At 44.6% G+C, this 24,410-nt stretch overlaps 1 protein-coding gene across 1 annotated transcript in view; it reads left to right on the forward strand.

Annotated features, from left to right (window-relative positions):
• LOC147887092 (uncharacterized) overlaps nt 1–24,410 on the forward strand; it is a 100,587-nt gene that overhangs the window by 73,566 nt on the left and 2,611 nt on the right. The window contains exons 12-15 of the mRNA XM_087394170.1: nt 17,872–17,943; nt 18,163–18,306; nt 18,775–18,846; nt 19,037–19,183. Of these exons, the coding sequence (XP_087250296.1) occupies nt 17,872–17,943; nt 18,163–18,306; nt 18,775–18,846; nt 19,037–19,183 (435 nt within the window). The remainder of the gene's footprint in view (nt 1–17,871; nt 17,944–18,162; nt 18,307–18,774; nt 18,847–19,036; nt 19,184–24,410) is intronic.

Raw genomic sequence — 24,410 nt, forward strand, 5'->3', positions numbered from 1 at the left:
TATGCTCAAGAAATCATAGTCCCACGGTAATGACCGCTACTGAAAATAGAACTTGAGATGCCTCAAAACATGGGCGCCATTGCATAATCGGACTCAGCAAGAAAATCTGCAAATATCTCTCTTCTGCCAGAACTCCAAAATCCCAACCGATGAGTGAGAAATGGGAGTCAACACTTATCCACTGCCATGTGGCATAAATCTAAGGTTTCAAAACCTTTGAATGAAAAATGCATAACAGAGAGACGAAATCGAATACACAGAGATCTATAACTCTGAAAATCCTCCACCGAATCGCGCAAGAACTGATAGGTAGGGGTTTTTGGGCGTCCAGAACGCAATGGGACAGACGGTTTTGGAAACCGTGGTCTCAATCACTGGGTCCAACACACGGACTGAAAAACGTTTTTGGAAACAGAGCTGCTTGTAAACTCCACCGGAGTGCGAATGATGAGCAACATAGAAGTTTTAGGACCTCCTGAGTCCATCGGAACTGACAGATCTGCAAATGGTTGCTCCAAACTTGAGTTCCAACACCCGGGCAAAAAACGCAGAAACTGACACAGAGAGCCAGAAATCCAATGAAATGATCCCGGATTCAAGAATGAAGGTGTTTCCAAGCTCTTGAAGTGAAGTGGACACCAAAAGCAAGCAATAGTTACCTCTACAAGTCAATACGGAGTCTCTGTCATCGAACGGAACAGGGAAAAGCTTAAAAAACGACTTTTTCTTTGAAAACTCTTAACAGGCTCTCAAAACCACTTCGCAAAACCAAAGTGACTTTTCCAAAGGTTCCTCCAAGGTCTCTGCACACTCGGATGCAAGTAAAGTCACCCACAAAGCTTCCCACAGAGCTTCTCCTTCCTCCCACAAAGCTGCTGAGCTTCCAAGCATTCACGCACGCTCAGCTAGATCACCCGGGCTCTGATACCAGTTGAGAGTGCTCTCAACGGAAGCAAGAATGGAAGAAGGAGAGAGAGAGACAGAGAGCCACACAAGTTTTGGTGGGTGCAGAACCACCCTAATCTTCTTTTTCATTCATTTATATATGTGTTTGGGTATTGTACATAACTGGGGTAAAGGCACAGTGACCTTTAACCCCCACAGAATCTAGATAGCTCAGCTGCTCAAGAGTCCTCCTCCTCCTCCTCCAATGCCATCTCCTCATCGTCGTCGCCGTCCTTCCCCTTATCATCATCATCAGTGAGGGTGTCATCAGGCTTATGAAAACCAATGAACTTTTCACGAGTGTACTCTTGTCTCATCTTGTTAAGTAAACGCAAGTTTGCATTAACAAAGACAAGATCGTTCGCCCTGTGTGCTTTGAGACGGCTCCTCTTCTTTGTATGGATGTGGGCAAAGTTGCTCCACATGCGCTCAGAAGAAGGAAAGAAAATCTATTAACGTCCACTGGAGACCAAAAGGTCTATGGGACAGCAAGAAACCCTCTAGTACATCTGCTTTAGGGAGGGCACATGGCAGCTCCCAAGGAGTGCAAAAAGCCACCCCCATTATTTAGAATACCTACATGATAGTCTGGAAGAGTAAATAGCCATACATCAGTTTAAGACTAAGAGTCTTTTGGTTTTGATTTGAACTCTCTGATTAGTGCTACGCCTTCACGGTACAATCTTCTGATTAGGAGCTACAACCCTGGCTGAGAATCTGAATGGCAAGTGATTGCAGCTATGGGGAATCAGCTCCATTATCCTCCCACATAACAGACCCAATTCGAAATCTGAAATTTTAAAGCTCATAAAATTCAGATTTATGGCAAAGCTCATGAAATCTGAAAATTATGAATCATTAAATAGTAAAATTTAAGAATTTAAATGAGTTAAGATTACCTGTCATGCTGGGCATCTGGCCATCCAAATATGCCCTTCTTATTGCGGTAATTGGCTAGCTGGTCCTTCACTATCCGGCGAGCCTCTGGCATTGGCACCATCTTCTAAAGAGTGAGGTTCCAACCACGGACCACCTCTGCATCACTTTGTTGTGCAGTTGCCTTGTGTTGAAACTCTGGGTCCAACACAAATGCAACCGCATAAATGGGAGAGTAGTACTGATTCCACCTAGTCACTGCCAAGTCCTCCAGCTCTTTCAACTTGTAGGGATCTTTCTCTAACACACTGATATTTTCTATGATACGATCCATCCCCTCATATACCTTGCCAATAAAAGGCTTGTGTCCATCAACCTTTTTCAGCAGCAAGACAATCGGCTTACACAAGTCATACAAGTGTGATGCATCAGCCCAAAAGTCATCGCTGCCTATGCACAAATCGTAGACCAATATCCCAAGAGCGTGCTTTGAAGTGGGCCATGCATCCCACTGTGGGCTTGCCACAACCTGCTTAAGAGCAGGTCTCATTTCAATGAGCCTGCGAAGCATCATATAATTGTATGCAAACCTTGTCTCTGCTGCATACTTCAAAAGCTCCTTGCTTGCATAGGTGCGATACAAAGAGAGAGAAAAATGATGGCGTGTAATGAACCCAACTATCTCTCTTCCATTATCAATTACAGTTTTTACCCAAGGTAATTTGCCAATGTCTTTCAACAGATTATTCAAACAATGGGCAACACAAGAACTCTATTGAATATGGGGGTACCTTTGTTCCGATAATACACCTGCAGCCCTATTGGTATTTTCACCATCTGAAACCAACTGCACAACAATAGACGAGCCCACATATTCCACTGCATCTGCCCACATCTGCATCAAAACTTTTTCTGTTTTTTGTTGTACCGCACTCTATGGAGTGTATGTACAGAGAAGATCCTCTGCAATATGCCAAAATACCCTCTAGTGATCGACTACATACATCACTCCAGCCATCTGCTACCAAAGTGACCCCATACTTATGCCATTTCTCCTTAACAGGCTGAATGGCCTCATTAACTGCCTTCACCTCATTCTCTAGAAGCTTTCCCCTCAATGCATCAAAAGTGGGAGGGGTGTATGTGGGCCTAAAGGCTGTAATTTCAGTCACCATCTCCTTGAAATAAGTAGACCGTGCCACATTGAAACTAATCCCATTCGAGTAAAAGAAACAGGCCATGAGTGCATCTACTTGTGCCTTCCTTTGTGGATGCCATGCAGTATAAAGGGTGATTTGCCTTCGTGCAGGTGGGAGAGGTGAAGGAGATGCATGAGTAGAACTAGTAGCTCCAAGAACATGTGCACTCCCAGAAGATGAAATTGTAAGTAGCAGCAGCAGAGGGAAGAGGACCCCTTTTTGCAGTAGCTATATGAGCACCTGAAGTAGCTCCTCCACTAGTGGATGCAATAGTCCTACCTTTCTTCACGGGAGGAAATGCCTCGACCTCTCATGCCAACCTTGCTTTCTCTTCCTCGGAGATTTTATTGCATATTGTAATCTCTCTCCCTTGATGCCAAGAAGATGGGTGTTCACCCTATCAGGAATTCCACCTCTTTTCAATCCACACAGCTTGCACATGAACTTGCGAGCACCTCCTTTGTTGGAGTCATAGGCACCCAGGAGATCGACTTGACTCACAAAAAATCTGCTTGGGTGAATTCTACCTCGGAATGAGACTCAGGGATAGGGCGTCTTGAAGCCATGGAAGCTTGCTGCTTGAAAGGGGGTCTAAAACTTGCTCAGATGCTCACGTTATAGCATGGCTACATGACCAGCTCATAGGTCTAGGAATACACCAACATCCTAGAACTGGCCAGGCCTGATAACGAGACCTATCAAAGCCAATACAGTGCTCCCACAATACATCCCCCTCTAAACCTATCAAAGCCAATATAGAAAAAGAGAGCCAAGGGTTGAAAGAGATGGCTGAAACTTGAAAGAGAAGGCTGAAAGAGAGGGCTGAAAGAGGGGGCTGAAGGAGGGTTGAAAAAGGGCTGAAGGAGTGGAGTTTGAGCTTTGAAGGAGGGTTGGAGGGGAGTAGGTGATGATGGAGGGCTGAAGCAGCCTGTGGGAGAGAAAGGAGTGAATGGGACTCAAGGAGGGATGGAAAACCTTGAAGATGGAGAGAGTATGAGGCTTAAGGAGTATCAAAACGACCAAAATCGAGGCTGGCGGCGGACTTTTGTGTCATTTGGAGACCTAGATGATTTGTTGTCTAAAATGGCCCATTTCTGTGCCCTGAAACGCGTTTCAGGCTGTCTGAAACATTTCATCCAGCCATTATAGGGTCCTGAAACGTTTCAAACCTTGAAACACGTTTCACGATTCAGGCTTCCTTGAAACGGTGTTTCAAGCTCGTTTGGGCTCTGAAACGCGTTTCAGCGTAACTATATATGTGACACTTTTGAGACTCGAGCATTAGGGCTTTTGCTTCCATTTCAAGACCTCAAAACCAAGTCTTCTTTTTGACTTGCTTGTTCGTAGAGCTGGGATGTACGGTAGTCTCTTTTTGGGGGACAGATTTATCTGAGACAGAATAGGCTTGCGTAGAGAGACAATAGGTTCTACTTCTTGCTCGAATAATCCATAGCAATTTGCCAGTCCCACAACACGTTCTATTAGCCGAGTTCGGGGCTACCCTTATACAGCTTGATGCAGTCTTTCAGGTGCTCACATAAATTCATAGAGTCAAAAGACTCCATTACCATGGCATGTAGATGAGGAAGGTTACCGTGCTTGGACTTAACCCTATATATGGCACAAAAGACGGAGGGGGATCATAAGTGCTAGTTTGTTGGCTTGAGACTATCTGGACAGATTGCCATTGTTGATGTATAGCCTGCTTACCTATTTGGAGGTGAACCAGGTCATTGCTCTACACGTGCAGGGCTAGCACCTCATGAGCTTTCAGTAAAACTCAGTTTTACAGAGAGAACTACTTGTGATTCTCGGAGGAGTATTTTACTGAATCACCAGGTTATAACTCAGATCCATCTTCCACATGCATTGAGGATATTGATTGGGTAGTTTTGAGCGTCTGTTCATTGTCTATGTATTGAGATAGGATGGGTAGAGGGCACTTTAAGATTTGCGCTATATGTGATATGCAAGAGATGGAGACAGAGGGCCCCTTTGCATTTAGATGCCTTGTGTACAATGAGATATGTGGACAGCACCACTGTCTATTCAAGAATGGCTTTCACCCATTCAGTGATTTCTTGGACCATCTTGATCAACGATTTTCCTACTTGAGGCCCAACAACATAGAGACCAGCTCATGTGAGCGTAGAGGAGAGAACATGAAGGCCTATCACAACACCTGGTCAGAGGAAGATCACGAGCTTCTTCTCTAGTGACCCTAGCCAAGGACAGCAAGGGACGAGACAGTAGAGACCTAGAGAGCATGACTTGACAAACAAGTCCTTGGGTGGGTTCTCACATGAGGACCACGGATATATCCTTTCTACTATTTGACTTGGGTAGATAGTCCACTGTAATGATAGTAGCACTTGTTAGACGATGAGCTATCACACGAAGATTATAGAGGAGATGAAACCGGCCTTCAGTTTCCTAAAGGGCAGTAGACTAGAACTTGCATTGCATTTTCATTACTCACAGCCACATTGCATCATTTCCAACCACTTAACGTTAAACAATACCACTTAGAAACAACTGGAGAAATAATTGGATGGAGGCTAGAGTGCCCGTGCTCAATGAAACCAAGTACAAGACACCACATTGGCCCCAAATACTTGGCGCCCCTTCCGGTATTTATTTATTTCTTTAGGAATGAAATTGGTACATACAACAAGGGTTCAACCTTGCACTGTTCCTCTCTGCAATTCCTCTACTTGTCTTCAAGGCATCTAATCCCAGTGCACCACTAGAATTCCCACTGGCAAGGCATACTCAAGCATTCACTTCTGATCTGACATAACTTAGAGGCATTCAGGCATCCAAACCACTGGCAAACTGAGCTCAAGGCAGCCTCAAGGCTATCACATGCATCCACACTGTCCTTAGGCCTTCCACAGGATCACCCTGGCCTTTGGGTGCTTACTAGAACCTGTTGGAGTCCTGAAAGGACTGCACACAACACACATGCACTGCAAAAAGCTGCAAAGCAAGAAAGAACAAGGAAAAACCGAACCTGGAACCAACTCCGGCTGTCTGTGGCAGAGGGGCGAGCTCCTTTCTCGCACCTATCCTCTATCCAAGCTCCCCGCAGGGTACATGTGTCTTCCAGCAATCAGGAGAAGAGAGAAATGAAGGTAGAGAGCAGAGGGTGAACAAGAAAGAGCTGTAGAGGAAAGATGGTTCACAGATTTGCCCCGAAATGATTGCCTCGGGATCTGTGCCCGAGTCCTCCTAAGAAAAGGTGCCAAAAGCAATAGGGAAAGTTCCTCCTGCAGCCTACACAGCTCCAGAACAGCTCCAAAAGCCACCACGCAGCCAAAAACATGTGCACAAAGGTCCATCACAGCAAAAGACAACCCCAGACACCTGCTGGAGGCAGCTGAACACGTCCGTACGGATTCCGTACAGTCGTACGGACGCCCGTACAGCCTGTACAAAAATTTTCCAAAAGTTTAAAAATGAGTCATGGCACTTCCTAGAAGTGTATACTAGCCTTGGAGCAGTCAAAACAGTGTTAAAACGATTGAAAACAGGCTTGAAACAGCTCAAACAGCTCAAAAACTGCACAAGAACAACTGAAAACGTCCTACACCTCTGGGAGAGTGAGGGGAGAGAGATGGAAGGTGGGGCAAGGGCATGCATACACATGCTTGACAAATGGCACCTCCTCCTTGCCATTTGCCTCTTCATTAAAGTCCTAACCCCCATACCAAGGACAACGTTGGTTGTCCTTGGGCCCAACTTTTAGACCCCTCTTTTAAAGCCTTTTCCTTGCCCCTAGGACCTAGTGGTGCACCTAGACTTTGCCTTTAGGAACTTCTAGGAAGTGTGCACTTCCTCTAGCCAATCCCTCACGGCCAAACCATTACAACACTTAACCATGGTTAACCTTGGGTTAAGCGTAGGTTGAGTTACGAAGATACTTTACATCACTTTTCACGTTGATGTGAAAAAAAAAGAAACACAAGACTATGCTCAGACAAATACAAAATGACTCAATACTTCATCGCTGACCCCCATACAATCATATCCACTTCTTCAGAATCCAACTCTAGAGGCAAAGTCGTATTTTCAGGACTTCTTCGGGATCAGTACTGTAATATGGTAGCTCTTAAGGTAGAGCCTATGCACCGACTTTCAGAGCGGGTATCCAGAGCACACAAGTAACAAGTCGACCTCCCACATAATCCGACTAGAACACACCCAGACTCTTTGAAAGAGGGGAGAGACTACACAGCCCAAAACAAACTGAATTTAGAACTGCACTTTTTCCCAAAAAAATCTCAGAAAACAGTCAACCTCAAACACTACGAACCCACAGCCCACTGCTCAATGGCCAGCACGACTCCCAAGGCCATAAGCTGTTCAAAAGAAGAACTGGCGGGTACCATCATCTGAAAACCTGCAGGTATATTCACCGTACAAGCAGCCGTACAATTATACGTACGACAGCAGGCCCATACAACCACACAGAAATCCGTACAGTCTGCATTTAATGACGACCATCTTCCATACAGCTCTTAAAAGCCATCTTCAATGACCCGTACGTGCCTGTTCAGCCTGCGATCAAGGCACCGTACTGCCAGCCCGTACTGATCGACGAAAACACCTGCGTACAATCTCGTACTGTAGCCCGTACAAAACCTGCACTTCAGTCCGTACCACCCGTACGGTTCTTTCCAGCCCTCAACCCATGCACGTCACCCGATGCAAGGCTGCCCCTTGTTCTCAAAGCTTCCTTCTCATCACGTAGTAGCCCATATTTTCATAGGCGCTCAGCCCTTCGTTTATGCACACAGCTTTTCGAACAGCCCGTCGTCCCTCACCCACTCTTCCTTTTCTTCTTTATCTGCCAGCTTCAAGACTCCACGTACCATGCTCACTCATCAACCAGAAGCTTCCCTCTTCTATTACGTAGCCACCTGTATGAGCACGATGCCTTCTCAATCTATCCAGCCACCTCAGCCTAATCTGCCACCTCACTAGTGACATTTTACCACTCTCAAGACATTTCCCCCAAATCACATTAAATGCACATTTTGGACCTTTAGTCACACAATTTCCACACACATTAGCATGCACATTAAAACTTGCATGCTCCCCCATACACACACATGAAAAGCCCCTTGATGTGGGCACCAAAACATATCGAATTCCCGTAACATACAAGTGCACATTGACTCAGGAAAATATTTAAAAAAACCCTTCATGACTTGACTTTACATGACTCCAAAAACATTTCACTTGACCACACACTGTATACCCTTGCTCTGGAAGTCTGATACAACCACATTGCATTTCATCATCTCCCTGATAAGTCCCTGCAAAAAACTTTTAGTCATTCAAGTTCAAAATAAAAGTGTCTTTTACATGTGCAGCCAGTTACATTGGCTTATTCACACACAACCCGCAAATTAACACTATCATGTGTTCAGTGTCTACCCTCATGCACAATCTATGTGTAGAAAAATATATACAGATTTTATCCTATCAACGTCGTCGTGACATACCCTCCTCTTGAAACAGCAAACTATCAAGTTTGCTGCTATAAACATAAACCGCCAGCAATGATGATATGGTCTAGGAGAGCGCGCGTGTCCATCCATATATCATTGCATCATCCGTGTGGAGTGACTAGTACACTCATCATAGAAGTCTCGTAGCAGATGTATTGTCAGCAAACAATACCTCGGGTGAGACATACAATGTCACCAAGCGACTTCTAGATACCATGAGCTTGTCTGTTGACAAGGGGGTGGAGGAACTACCCCCCTCTTGAGCATGAGGCAATGCTCTAGACCTATGCTCTGCTGAGCCTGAAGGAGCTACAACCGAAGTCAGCTCAAAGCACAACAACTGAGTGGGCTACACCACTCTAAGTGAAATCTGCTAGTTCACTCGCCTCCAATGATTTGAACCACACACACATCACAATAATGGATCCTAGGAACATAGATGCCGGTACTCGATATCCTTGCAGACTTGCATCACCGCAAGCTGAATCGGTTCAGCCCATCTATGCTAGACTTGGAACGTTGCCTCATGGTTCAAATCAAAAACCAACTAGCATGTACTAAATGGATTTACTGCTCGAGCCATGCTGGGCAACAAGAGCATCCAAAACAGGCATGTGATACATGGATGTGCTGCTCTAGCCATGCCGGGCAACAAGAGCAATCCAACAAGAACAAGGACTACTTATTCTGCAATTTACCATTCAGCCTAGAAGAGGAGACTCTCCATCTTCTGACTGATACAAAAATCAACAAAAGTAGCAGGGAAGAACCATCGTGCAAATTACCATGCAAAGCTAGCAGGGAATATACATCCTGCAAATAACAAAGCAACCTAGAAAGAGGAGACTCTCCAATTTCTAGTTGTTACAATTATTCATAACAATATTACTACTTTTTACCAAAGGAAAACAAATCTCCTAGCGCGCGTGGCTGTCCTTTTTCGCTTCTTGTGCTCCCATAGGTTGTTTCCGTTTACGATTGGGGCTATCTTTAGCCTGATGGCCCTCTTCTTTGTAAAGGAAACACTTTCCAGCTTCAAATAGGGCTTGCCGTTCCTCAGGAGACAATCTCTCTTTGGTACTGGGCTTACTATTAGGTCGCTGGTCCACATCGAACTTGACTTTGGTTGTCTTGGCAAATTTCCTTTTCGTGAAAGAGTCATCTTGCTGCTTACCTTTGAATCCTGGAGTCATCCCTTGCATGAGAGCATAGGCTGTAGTAGCATTCTCAATCAGCTAAGAGATGTTGGAGACCTTTGTCTTGGTGCAATAATCACGAAGCTCCTTTGGCAGCCCACAACAATACTTTTCCACTTGCTCAGACAATGATATGGTCCTATACGAGCTGACTGGCAATAAGGCCTCCCAGAACTTTTTGTTATACTCTTCAAGATTCTTACAGTTTGCGGCATCCAGCTTATGCCATGCTGTCATTATATCCACTTCAAAAGTGGTGGTAAGCCAAGCAGATGAGAAAACTTGCTTGAACTCAATCCAAGTGTTAGGGGCTTTACCCTGCAAAAGCAAATTGGTCCACCATTGCAGTGCGTTACCCTTCAAAAAGGTGGCTGCCTTTCGTACCTTGGAAGACTCTGTGAAATGACCACCGGAATAGGCAGCATCAGACTGTTGCACAAATGTCAGAGCCTTCAATCTATCCTGCATCCCATTGAAGGTTTCAAACTTCACAGCTGCCCCTCCCTCCTTATAATCTTTCAGCTTACCTTTGGGAGTAAGATTATTATAAACTGGGGGCTGTAAATATGGTGGAGGCATCGTGGATCCCATATTCTGTACCATATCGCCTGTGCCCATGGTGGGGTTGACCATTCCAGATCCCATTCCTTGCATTTGTGGCGCACTCCAAGTGTTGCTTATCATTCTTGGCATCCCTGTCTGCATACGGGGCTGCATCCCTATGTTTGCATACATCATATTGGCATTTGCAAGGGGCACTCCACCCTCCATATGCTGCTGCAAATTCTGCATTCCTGGCTGGAAACTACCCAAGTATGTACCAGGCATACCAAGCCCTTCGGTGGGCTGTCCCACCATTGACTGAAAAACTGATCCTCCGCCAAAATATCCTGGATGCTTCATGGGCTGAGGAAGGACTTGCTGTCCTTGATTAACTGAATGAAAAGTATCGACATTACGCGCTACAGGGGTAACTGTGGGCAGCTCGGGTGGTTGTCGATTGAAAGATACTCGCCTCTGAGTCTTCTTATGCTTTGTCTGCTTCTTCTCAGCTGGCTTTTTGCTTCCAGGGGGAGCATTACCACCAGAATAAGCTTGCATAATCTCCAAGAAATTCTGTTGCAGCTGTGTCAGGGCTCCCACTGCGCTTTGCATTTGTAACTGAAAAAGGGCATTGGGATCAAGCTCCTCTGTCTCATCCTCCTCATCCTGCCAATGCTCAGTGGCATGCTCGAGAGAAACATGCTGTCCCTCATCATTTTTCTCTTCTTCACCCTCACTGGTATTGTGCTCCTCATCAAAGCTGCCTGTTTCTTGCTCGGAGATAGTCAGTGATCGTTCGCGGTGCGACATGATTGTTGATGGTACGGCTGTAACAAAAAAAATGCAATGGGGCTTTCTTCACCCAACACTTCCAGGGCTCACCTCTGTAGGAAGATGGTGATATCCCGGCAATGGAACCACTGAAACTGGCCTTAAGTTTCCTAAAGGGCAGTAGACTAGAACTTGCATTGCATTTTCATTACTCACAGCCACATTGCATCATTTCCAACCACTTAACGTTAAACAATACCACTTAGAAACAACTGGAGAAATAATTGGATGGAGGCTAGAGTGTCCCTGCTCAATGAAACCAAGTACAAGACACCACATTGGCCCCAAATACTTGGCGCCCCTTCTGGTATTTATTTATTTCTTTAGGAATGAAATTGGTACATACAACAAGGGTTCAACCTTGCACTGTTCCTCTCTGCAATTCCTCTACTTGTCTTCAAGGCATCTAATCCCAGTGCGCCACTAGAATTCCCACTGGCAAGGCATACTCAGGCATTCACTTCTGATCTGACACAACTAAGAGGCATTCAGGCATCCAAACCACTGGCAAACTGAGCTCAAGGCAGCCTCAAGGCTATCACATGCATCCACACTGTCCTTAGGCCTTCTACAGGATCACCTTGGCCTTTGGGTGCTTACTAGAACCTGTTGGAGTCCTGAAAGGACTGCACACAACACGCATGCACCACAAAAAGCTGCAAAGCAAGAAAGAACAAGGAAAAACCAAACCTGGAACCAACTCCCGCTGTCTGTGGCAGAGGGGCGAGCTCCTTTCTCGCACCTATCCTCTATCCAAGCTCCCTGCAGGGTACATGTGTCTTCCAGCAATCAGGAGAAGAGAGAAATGAAGGTAGAGAGCGGAGGGTGAACAAGAAAGAGCTGTAGAGGAAAGATGGTTCACAGATCTGCCCCGAAATGATTGCCTCGGGATCTGTGCCTGAGTCCTCCTAAGAAAAGGTGCCAAAAGCAACAGGACGCCCGTACAGCCCGTACGAAAATTTTCCAAAAGTTCAAAAATGAGTCTTGGCACTTCCTAGAAGTGTATACTAGCCTTGGAACAGTCAAAACAGTGTTAAAACGACTGAAAACAGGCTTGAAACAGCTCAAACAGCTCAAAAACTGCACAAGAACAACTGAAAACGTCCTACATCTCTGGGAGAGTGAGGGGAGAGAGATGGAAGGTGGGGGAAGGGCATGCATACACATGCTTGACAAATGGCACCTCCTCCTTGCCATTTGCCCCTTCATTAAAGTCCTAACCCCAATACCAAGGACAACGTTGGTTGTCCTTGGGCCCAACTTTTAGACCCCTCTTTTAAAGCCTTTTCCTTGCCCCTAGGACCTAGTGGTGCACCTAGACTTTGCCCTTAGGAACTTCTAGGAAGTGTGCACTTCCTCTAGCCAGTCCCTCACGGCCAAACCATTACAACACTTAACCATGGTTAACCCTGGGTTAAGCGTAGGTTGAGTTACGAAGATACTTTACATCACTTTTCACGTCCTCGTGAGAGGAGAAGGAAGGGAACTTGTGAGACTGATCAAGTTGAGCACCGTCATCATTCCATTATCGACTTTCTTCCTCGAAGACGGCGCAAGTGCTCACTAGACCTAGAGCCATTGATGACCGAGATATCCTGTCTATTCTCAACGAACGAGTGGATTTGGTCCCACAGACAACATACATAGGTCTTGTCAGGTGGATGGATAGTTAATTGAATGACCAATGGCTAGGGACCTCCCCCCTTTATGCTTTGTGATCGGTTATTTTTCCGCACCAACGATAGTGTGGTGCACTTACTTTCTCATCTTAGACACTCGACTTGGGTCTCTGGTTCTCCTGCTATTTGTGATCGGGGGGGAAGCATGCTCTGGCAGGAAGAACTCCGATACTCTAGGATGGACAAGACAAGGCCTCCAACCCCTGGCTCCGTGATCTGATGAGACGCTCTCTATGTCAGATCGCCTTGTGAATGAAAGCGGCAAGGCACCTCTGATCTGGGCATGAGAGAGAGAGAGAGAAGAAGAAGAAGAAGAAGAATATATTATCGTCCTTTGAAGACCAAAACCGGCCTATGGGACCTGAGCAATACAATATCACAAGTACATGAAAGCTCCTCCCGAAGATGGGAGGGTGGAAAGAGAAACCACCTTCTAGGATTCGGGTGGATTCCTATGCTTGAAGAGCTTATACACAAATGTTCCTAAAGCTGAAGGTGACCCTTTATGCAGCAAATCAGCCAGTTTGTTATGTCCCTCAAGGAGGTGATTGAACTCTTCCCTAATGTGTGCATAGTGAGGGCATATCATTACCATGTGTTCTTCTGTTTCAACCATACCTTGATCACATAGTTGGCATATTCTACTCTCCCTTGGCATCTTTTTCCATCCCCCTGTTTCTATTTGCAGCTGGTGTGATCGGGTGCGAAGTGAGGCTAAAGCCCTGCGTTTATGCACTGCTATAGGTGTACATATGTACTTCTGCGTTGTTGTCTCCCTTCCTGTATAAATTGACCAATATTCGGGGTTGATATATGTGCGATAGTACTCAAATTTATCTTTGTTTTCTGCTGTTTGCCATTTCCTGTGTAGTGCATTCAGCAGGTCATAATGAAAAGCCTCTTCATCAATCTCCTCTGAAGAGTAGTTTAAATACTCTTCTACTTCCCACTTCTTGAACCATTTTTTTAGGTCCTGTGCCCATCCGGATGTCAAAATCTTGCCCTTGTTTGTCTTTTGAAGCTTCTGACTTTCATTCCATGCTCTCTTTGGTAGCCTTTCATTATCCATGCACTTGACCTTTGTGATGTATCTGAGTACTCTCTTCAGAGCATGTAGCTCTATGGGTATACATCCTGTCTCTAGGAGTAACAAAGAGTATGGTGTAGTAGCCTTGATGCCCAGGTGCCTCCTAATGAAAGACTTTTGCATTTTCTCTATCTCATTCCACGTTGATGGAGATATACTCCCACCCCATACCTCTACTCCGTAGAGTATTGTCTGTATCACATATGCCCCAAAGATCATATTTCGTACTTGCCACCTTCTCGTATTGCTATTGTTGCACTCATTTTCAAATTGGAAGTATTTTGCCCATCCTGCATCAAGTCTCCGTTGCACACAGCTGTTCCATCTATTATTGGCGGGGATTTCAATACCCAAGTATTTGAATGAGTGCACTGTCTCAATGGGTTGTCCTTTATATAAGATTTGGAGGGGGCTGCTTGGCTGTATAGTCTTGACTATCATGAGTTTAGTTTTGTTGACATTAATAGCCATCCCACTCTCTGCACAAAATATGCTGAAGATATCCATCATTTTTTGCATCTTACTTTCACTATCAGTGAAAACAACCACATCATCTGCGTAAAGAAGCAACCAAATCACGAGACCTGCTAGATGAGGGCTGTATAACTCATCTTTACATGCTTCTTCATTCACCAACTCCTCAAGTCTATCAATGCATAGGCCGAACAAAGTGGGTGAGAGCGGACATCCTTGTTTTACCCCCATATTACTATAGAACTCTTGTGACATCCCATCCTTACATTTTAGTTGACATTTTACTTTCTCATAAAGTCTAAAGACAGCAAACCTTATTTCCTCGGGCACCCCTATGCATTCCATTCTCTCCCATAGCACATCCCTAGGCACTGTATCAAATGCCTTCTTAAAGTCAATGAAACAACAGAAGAGTGGCTTCCCCTTGAGGCGGCTTTCCTCCATCAAAACTCGAAGAGTGACTAGGTGATCCACTGTACAGTGTTTTGGTCTGAAACCAGCTTGTCCCATTGCTCTTTTATTTTCTTTCTCTGCCCAAGCACTCAATTTTGCCTCTACTATTGTGCTATATAGTTTGGCTAGAGTGGAACATACCATAATTGTTCTGTAATTTGTTAATTGATTGCGGTCACCCCCTTTGTAGATTGGTTTGATCCAATTTTCTTGCCATTCTGTTGGGAAACCATGCATCAAAGCCTGATTTAGTGCCATTGCTATGTGCCTTTGCGTGTGCTCATTGGTCCACTTAATGAGTTCAGCCACTAGGTGTAGAGTGTCTGCTGCCTTTCCATTTACCATTTTCTTGAGGCCATCTTGTACATCTTTCAATGAGAAAAGACCCTGAGTATTACTGCTAGGTATGCTCACCATGGGCCGAGCCTTGGGATGTGTGTAGAGCTGTTGAGCATATTCCAGCATCTGTGTTTCTGTAAAATCTCCCATAATGTCATTTGACCTTTGTTTAATTCCTTTCCATGCTCTTCTAGGATGCTTGATAAAATCAATTGCATCAGTCCATTCCTTGTTCACAATATGTGCACGTCTTTTTTTACGTGTAAGTGCATGGAGCTGTTTCTCAGCTGCTCTTTTCTCATCCCCCATTGGGATCCCCTTTAGTGCATTCCTAGCTGCCTTGCACTCAGCATCAAACCAAACATTGTATGGTAGCCCTTTCTTGCATTCTTTATTGCTCTTTTTGTACCCCAAAACTGACTTGGCTGTAGTGAGAATAGCATTTTTCAATTCTGTCCACCCAATTTTCTGTTTTCCCAGCAGACACGTCTCTAGAGTTTCAGCGTACTCCACCTTCTTTGCCTCATTTATATGATAGTTGCATTCAACTGTTTTGCGCTCTTCTAAAGTTGCCTTGGCAAGTAATATATTAAGCTCCACATATAGCGGTGTGTGATCTGAATCAGGGGACTTTGAGCCAAGTGAGAAATTGTGAATGAGATGGCAAGCTTCCAAACCAATCAATGCATAGTCGATCACACTAGCCCCTCCACTGGCAGGGAAACAAGTAGGGGTATTTGATTTTGGGAAAAGGGCTGTGCCATTCACCACCAACATGTGCATTCCATTCATCAATTGCTCCAATGCCCTACCATGTGCATTCACTTCCTTATCCTTCGAGCATCTACACCAAATGGGGTCAATGTCTATCTCATGTTCCTTGATGTATTCTTGCTGAGTGGGATAGTGAAACTGTAGATCTCCTATCCGTGCATTGAAATCACCAATGAGCAAAACATTTCCTTTTTTGTTGAACATAGCTATATCCAAGCACAGGTCTCCAAGTGGCTGGGTTGGGTCAACCTCATGTCTTTGGTAGAAGGGAGATTCTCTATGAGGAATGTAGCACCCTGCAATGTAAAGTGGTGAGTGCATTCCTTTTACCATGATCCATATGAAGCGTTTGTGGATGTCATCTTTGGCTATGGAAATCATGTCTTGTATATGCTCCTTGTATATGCATGCTACCCCTCCTTGCCCTCGTAGGCCAACATGCTTTTGCCAGATGGAGTGCACCACGTATCCATTAATTTTAGGAATTCTGCATATGTCCCTTTCCCAAGTCTCTGCGAGAAAAATAATGTCTGCATCATGCATAACTTCATTCAATCCAGCCCCTTTATGCCAAGGGAAACCTCTACAATTCCAAAACATGATCTTCAACTTCTTTTGGGTTCCATAGGCCGCGTGTTCCTAGAGGGCCTGTTCAGCTCCTTGCTCTTTTTTTTTGATTCGGGCCTCATACATACGTCTCCTTTCTTCTTGCTGCTTGGGGGTGCGGTCTTCTGTCACGTAGAAAGATGTTCCCTTTAAGTAAATCTTGCTGCTGTCCAAAATGATTTCTCTCTTGCGCGGGTCAAGCATGGTGCAAACAATTGCTCGCTGACTCGAATTTTCATCTCTCTTTCTCCCTACTCTGTGTGCCCCAAAGACCACAACCTCTTGCATGGCAAAGTGCTCCACAAAAAAGTCCCCTACATCCTTTGCAAGTGAGAGGGGTGTTTCCTTTTCTTTTTCTACTAGACCTCGTATGACAATGTTCTGTGATCTTTTTTCTCTCTCTCTATACTCATCAACATCTATCTTATCTTCTGATTTTCCCCCCTTGTCTAGATGTGCATCTGGCGAGGCATGTCCATTTACTATATTTGCCCATGTCACTGAGGTGTTTGTCTGTGGCTTGCATTCTATTTGAGGCTGTGGTGCCGTATTTGCTTTCATCTTTTCCAAAGTCTGTTCCAGCTCACATAATTTTTCCTCTTGACTGATATTTTTTTCCTCCAAACTGTTTATGGAGCTCTCTTGTATGGCCACCTTTTGCTCCAAATCTTTATTTCTGTACTGTAAGTGTTGGCACTTCAAAGAGAGTGCATGTATCTCTTGCTGTTGGCGATCCAATGTGCTTTGCAGAGCTGTTAGAAACGCCCAAATTCCAGATTCATTAGGAAAATTGTCTATTGTAGCTCCTTGCACTGACATGAGCGGGGCTGCTAAAATGTTTCCTTGAACAGGAATAAAAGGGACTGCTTGTCCATCTAAAATGGTGGGGGGTGGCTCATCTCCGACTGTCATTTGCAGAGTACCTGTTTTAGTTGGTGTTAGAGAAAAAGAGTTTTTCATACTTGTACTTCCTGCAGAGCTCTTCGTCATTGGAGTGGAGGCTGCTGCCAAACCACTCCTGTTGACTCTTTTGTTGAGAGTGTTGGACGCCAGGATGAAGACTGGCGACGCGCGCGATAGAAAACAGGTGCACCTGATATCACAACAGCATGCTATGTGCTGGGGCGTAAAGGGATCCTGACGGGCAACCGCGTTGGAGAGAGAGAGAGAGAGAGAGACGCGTGCGCGCACGCACACATATACACAAACGTACACACACGCACACACACATGCATGCACGCATGCGCGTGCACGCACGCGCATACATACATACACACAAACATACATACATACATACATATTTCTACCTGTTTTCGTTTCCAGGGTAACACTGATTGGACATGATCATTACAGGCCTTGTGAATCTAAGGAGCTTAGACCTATCAGACTCTGAAATAGGCAGCAACGGACTTTATCATATATCTGGTACTGCTCTCCTATATATTTCTTGTGTTGGGGCAGAATTAGAAAAGAATCACATAAAGGTTTTTGCCCAACTGTAGGGCCCCATAATTTGCGCTTGTATTTTCCAGATAAGCTACCTGTACAGTTGTGATGACAGGAAAGGCTGGCAGATTCTGACTTATCATCATCTAAAGATTCAGTGTACACAGTCTCAGATTCTTCCGCATTGCCATGTTGCAGGCCTGACGAAGCTCGAAAGCCTTAATCTGTCATTTACTGGTGTGACTGATAGTGGTCTGGGAAGGATAGCAGGGCTTACTTCGCTTCGTTCTCTTAATCTTGATACACGGCAAGTGACAGATACGGGACTTTCTGTTCTTACAAGTAAGACAGTTTGCATTCTTTGGATATTGCATTGTATGAATGTTTTAATTGACCAACCTGGAATGTTTTCAATCATGCATTTTGTAAAGTAAAGTTGCGAGTGTCAATGTTGGAGAGAACCTGGGTAGGTTTACAGCCACTCATTTAAATTCATCTGAATTTGATTGTGAGTGAGGGGAATGATGGAGTTTGATTCATCAGTGATGCAATTGTATTGTTTTGAAAGGCCACTCTTGTTAAGAATGTACTGTATATGTAATTTCTGAACCAAGATGGATGTCTTTGACTGGATTCATTTTTCTCTCTTTCAAGGCATGCTAATCTTAAATAAAGTCTGTAAGCCAAGCCTTAATGAAACCCTCTGTAGGAATAAGTTATTGGTTTGAAGTCTGAAGCTGTCTGATCAGATAGTTGCGTTAGGGGAAACCTCTGTAATATGTGGCGACTTTGTGCTTTCTTGCTCTGCAGGTTTGACTGGCCTCAAGCAATTGGATCTCTTTGGAGCAAGAATTACAGATCATGGCACAACTTTCCTGAAATGTATCAATCTTGTTCACTTTCACCGTGCGAGAACTTTAAAAAAGATCAAAGAGATGTTTGTGTTTTATTTTCATTTTCAGATCAATGGTGCCGTGGTTAGCTTTGTCATTCTTTTGCTAATGTAATTCTGTAGTGCACAATAAGTTTTCTTTTTGGTTTCATACGATAATCTACAAAATCTGTATGACAGATTTTAAGAAGCTGCAGTTGCTAGAGCTTTGTGGAGGAGAGATAACAGACTCAGGTGTCAGAAACTTCAAAGATCTCACAGCGATGACTTCTTTAAATCTCTCACAAAATTTGCACCTTACAGACCATGCTCTTGAGTTTCTTGGTGGTGAGTACTATTCATGAACTGTTTGTCCTTGGTACTCATTTTTTTGAAATAAATGAGCAAGAGAGTTTAAAGGGGGAAAGGGGTTCTTTTTTTAGCATCAAGGCTTTAATTGCAACTGAAGGCACAAAAGAAATTGGAGCATTTTTGTATTTGCATGCTCTTGTGAAGCTTGTCTTCTCTCAACCAATATACTTTGCTAGTACAAAAGGCAGAGCACGAAGGTGGAAGTGCTATGGCTTTAAGTATTATCTGTTGGAATCTTTTCTTCAATCAGTCTCGATTAGACACCAAATGCGTATGCCTGAGGTTGGTGAACTTTATTTGCAGGGGAGACAAGATGAATTGTCTAGTGTTATTCAGGCTTAAAGGGCTGTTTTGGGGACGAGTGTTGTTCCATTTCCAAATTATCAAACATAAGCATACTTGTCTTGGCTGTATGCTTCAAATCCCAGTATATGTTGGTTGGATACAAGTGTCTTGGCTGTATGCTTCAAATCCCAATATATGTTGGTTGGTACAAGTATCTTATGTGTAAGACACATGCTGCTTGGCCGAGATGTTAATCTCCACCTGATATCCCAGGTATTGTACAATATGGCCCCTAGGAATTCACGGGCCTCTCCCACTTAAGAAAGAATTATTCGCCACAATGTGAAAGCCCAGAGCACCTAATTGAACTAGGTGTACTAGGACTGAATGTCCTAACTAGCCTACAAGGCCATACCAGGGCTAAGTGCTAGCAAATCTCCTTCCATGGTATGGATTAAGTGTCTTGGATATATCTCAGGTATAGCTGTAAACTATATCCAGTCACACATATTCATCCAAGATGGATATAGCAACCTAAAGTATGGGGAGATAACATCACGTAATAAATGGTACCAAGTGTAAGGCATGCCGGCAAGCCTCAAGCTTGGGTAGTGGTATAGCCTTTGTGAAGAGATTTGCTATGTTATCCTCTGTGGTGGGAACGTAGGACAATTGTATATCTTCAGCTGAAGGCGCTCTCAAATATAATGATAATATATCTCAATGTGCTTCATAAACGCATGAAACACATCATTATGAAACAGCGACCAAAGCAACTCTGGTTGTCAGTGTAGATGATAGTAGAAGTGTTCTGGCTGACATGAAGATCTGAAAGTAACTGCGTAGCCAAAGACACTCTTCTGTAGCTATGAAGGCTGCCGTATATACCCAACTTGAAGTGGCAGCTGTAGGCTGCTTCTTGCTGAACCAAGGTATGCATGAAGAGCCAAGCATGGAACAGTTGCCATTGTGCGACACACGGGTTTCATAACAACCTGTCCAATCACTGTCTTTGAATGCATGCAAAATCAGTGAAGACTGATCACCATAGAAGAGTCCCAAATGCTGCGTGGCCTTCAAGTAATGGAAGACCCACTTCACTGCTTGCCGATGCTCTGTGCTGGGCTTGTGCATGTACTTGATTAACTAGGAAATGGCATTATGTAGATCAGGCTTGGTATGATGTGAGTAAATAAGGCAGCCCAGAACCTGCTGGTAAGAGTAGCATCAAATGTGGGGCACTCCCTTCTTCGGAGGTTAGGTTCCAATGGAGTAAGAAACTGGTTTACAATCCTTGCTGCAAGAACTGTCCATATATTTGGATTGACTCATCATTATGCCCCCCTCAACACAAGCAAACTGGATGCCCAAATAGTAGTGCAACCTGTCCATATTTGACATTGCAAATGATTTTTGCAAATCTGCAAATTTTTGTGTATCGAGCCCAGTGATAAGTATGTGATCCACATAGAGAATTAAAAATCAGAAAATCTGAGTCACTCTTTCGGTCATAAAGAGTGGCCTCTGTAACGTCGTTCTAAATCCAAGGCATAGCAAAAAAGAATGTCTCTTGGCATACCATGTGCGCAGTGGCCATTGCAAATGATAAACCCCAAAAAAAGAAGTGCCCTGCAAATGTCAAAGCCTCTAGGCTATCATTGCAATGAGATGGCTGCTCAAAAGCTGACCGTAGATTTGCAAATGTCAATCCAAAAAATAACAACAAAAACTCGGCAAATGTGAATGCCCAATGAAGTGCTCAAACATTGAGCAAAATGCAAAAGGCTGTCCCCAAAATCTGCAAGAAAAAATCTGCAAATGTTTGCCCAAGAGAACTCCGGCCTAGTCTCAAATACGAAGGCAAATGTCTGCTCAAATGCGTCTGAAAGTGAAATGCCCAATGCACTAGGACCAATGCACAGCAAGAGTGCCAAAAGCCCCAAGTGTGACACAAGATTTTGGGGAAAGAGGGCAAAACCTATCCAGGCAATAATTTGAACGAGTCAACAATTCTGCACTGCTACGACTCTTGGGTGTAGGAGCCAATGGAATGCAAGATTGGATGCAAGGGAGCAAACAATAAGCTGAAAGGAACTAAGTGTTCTTGCAAATGGATAATGAAGAAAGTACACGAATGGCCAATACTTTCTTCATTCTAAATTACTTTCCTAATTACATCCCACTAGGGGCAACTTTGGAGTCTTCGAAACATTTGGTCACGCGAGTGATCTCCGAAATGCTTGCTACGCTCCAAATTTCTTGGGTCTTCATCCCCTCATAGTACCTGTAACAATTAATTAAAGCGCACCACCATGGCACCCATTAATTGTTAGCGCTTTGCATGTGAATAATAAACTGTGGACTAATCCTAGTCACGGTGGGCATCCCCACTGAACACATGTGCACAAATAACATATATATAATATTCTCTGGTTGACCGGAGTCAACGCTCTTGATCATAATTAAGGGGGCTTTGACCAATGGTTGAGGCGCCTTAATTATGGCCAAACCTCTCTAACCGAAGCTGGCACATCTCTCTAACCGAAGTTGGTACAACTTGGTTAACTGTAGTTAACCCTCTTGGCGCATGCCAAGTCTCGTTGATCTTAGTCAACACTCTCTGACCGTAGTCAGCTCTGTTAGCTTTATATGGAGGGAGCTATTCATAGCATTGTGCTATCTATAGCGGGTTTCCTTCTATATAGAGGGAGGGCCAGTGCTATTGTGTAGATCAGTTGAGCGCTCCTCAACTGATGGATGGGGCTTGGACCTAGGCCGAGACTCTGGCCATCTACATGGCGGATCATAGGTGGTGTATCAAAGGTCCTCTGGACGGGCTCAGGTGGTATGGGACGCCTGGGTTAGATACGGGCCTATGGATGAGTTGAGTTGTAGCCCACGTGCTCGAGGGTGGTCGGGAGGATCGAGGCGCCTGCGCTATTGCTTTGGTTGAATTGAGGACGAGATTCTAGATCAGTGATAGGGTCAGATCTTGCGGGGTCATGTCACGTATGATGAGATGGGCTCTGAGTAGTGAGCACTATATCAAAATTCTTATGGGAATCCACAAAGCAACAATAAGCCCTCAACCTCCGTGCTTTGGTATCCTTAATGATACCTCATAGGGTGTGGATGCAAACTAGAGTTGCCTGATCAGCGCAGAAGCCTACCTGTCCATCAGCTTTTGAGTCCTTGGTGCTTTGCAAGCTAGCTAACATGTGTATCGAGCATTGAGGCATAGATCTTCGGGCATGACATGCCCAACCATAATGGTCCTGTAGTTTTTTGGGCTCATGGTACCCCTTTCCTTGTGAATAGGAATGATAGTGCTAAGGGTCTACGAGTGGGAAAGCCGAGTGCAAACCACTTCGTTAAAAAGCTTTGCCAAAATTGGGGCCAAGGTACTTAATCCATATGCAATGTATTTAGTACATATCCCTCATGATGTTTGGCTTGCGATTAGCTTCAGAGTGGCGGGGTAGCTGTGAGATTTCAAGTGATGGTTGGTGAGAAATGTCATACATTGTGCATGCATAGGAGTGCCAAACTTTGGTATTGGTTAGAGGGAGGGGGCTTGTCGCTCGAGACACTTCCACTAGAAGTCCTTGGAGTTGCTACAAAATAGCATGTTTAGTAACGCCTCCTCGTTCTGGCGGACCAGATGGTGATACTCACATGGCATCTCCATCTTGCTCAAAAGATGATGTTAGTTTCAAATTTGAGTTGGCAGCATATTGCTCTGTACACTCATGATCGTACCAGCTATTTCAGGGGACTGAGCTGATAAGCGGTGGGCCAGTGGCGCAGGTGGGGTGTGGAAAAGTGTGCAGGCAGCCTCTTGAAGGGTAGAAAGACTTGTTGCGTACTTTGGCTATAAGCTATGATCAAAGTAGTGTGTGGATGGTACCATGCCGTGTGTAAGGTTGCGGAGGGGATAAGCCCAACACGTGCATCGTGAATAAAGGGGGCTGCAAATGGAAGAGGGGGGTTAGGAAGGGAGGTGCATCAAGCAATCACTACTTGGGCTCCTCAATCCCATATAACTGATTATACGGGGAGGTATTCATCTTCGAGATTTCTCGAGGTTTTGATTGTCTTAACCCTTAGATATTGAGCCATGTTTGTGTTGACCTTGGGCCTAGTAGTTTGGAAGAATTGCCTAGCCATCTTGCCAAATTGTTGTACCCATCTGGCTTGTGAACAACGGTACTTGTACTCCGCATGCCTACCCTCCACGTCTTGTAGCTCAAGCTTGGCTCATCCATTCCAGTGGGGCACTTGGATGATGCTGCTTGAACAATCTCGATGGAGGTTAAGTTTTGTTGGAAGTGCCCGCTCTCCTTCGGAACTATAAGAACTAGTCTTGCATCCTCCTCTTGGTAAAGGTGATTGAGGAACTTCACTCCTCTCTAGGGAAGTCTCTATCCGGGCTGCTCTTGATGCAAAACAATGGGAGTGTGATTTCATTTGCTGGGCTAATTACTTTTTATAGTGTTTCATCCAAGACTGGGTTTTGGTTGAAGAGCCCCTATATGTAAAGGTGAGATCGAGGAACTTCACTCCTCTCCAGGGAAGTCTCTATCCGGACTGCTCTTGATACAAAGCAATGGGAGTGTGATTTCATTTGTTGGGCTAATTACTTTTTTTAGTGTTTCATCAAAGATTGGGTTTTGGTTGAAGAGCCCCTATATGGGGGGACAAGGAAGGGAACAAACTTCTTTGCACAAAAGAGAGGCTGGAGTGTTTCTAAGAGCTCAAGGTGTGAGCCCCTGGTGATTCATCAGGGACTTTGTTTCTTGCACATAGCCTCTATACAATTATTAAGGAAGGAAACAAAGCTCTTTCAGGCACCTTCCAAGAGCTATGTGGAGGCACACTCTCTCTTATCTCCTCCACTGATAAAAAGAGTGCTAACTCC

Source organism: Dipteris shenzhenensis, chromosome 23, assembly GCF_047967505.1.
Source record: "Dipteris shenzhenensis isolate YYH24624 ecotype China chromosome 23, Dip_SZ_1.0, whole genome shotgun sequence".
In the NCBI taxonomy this organism is placed as follows: domain Eukaryota; kingdom Viridiplantae; phylum Streptophyta; class Polypodiopsida; order Gleicheniales; family Dipteridaceae; genus Dipteris; species Dipteris shenzhenensis.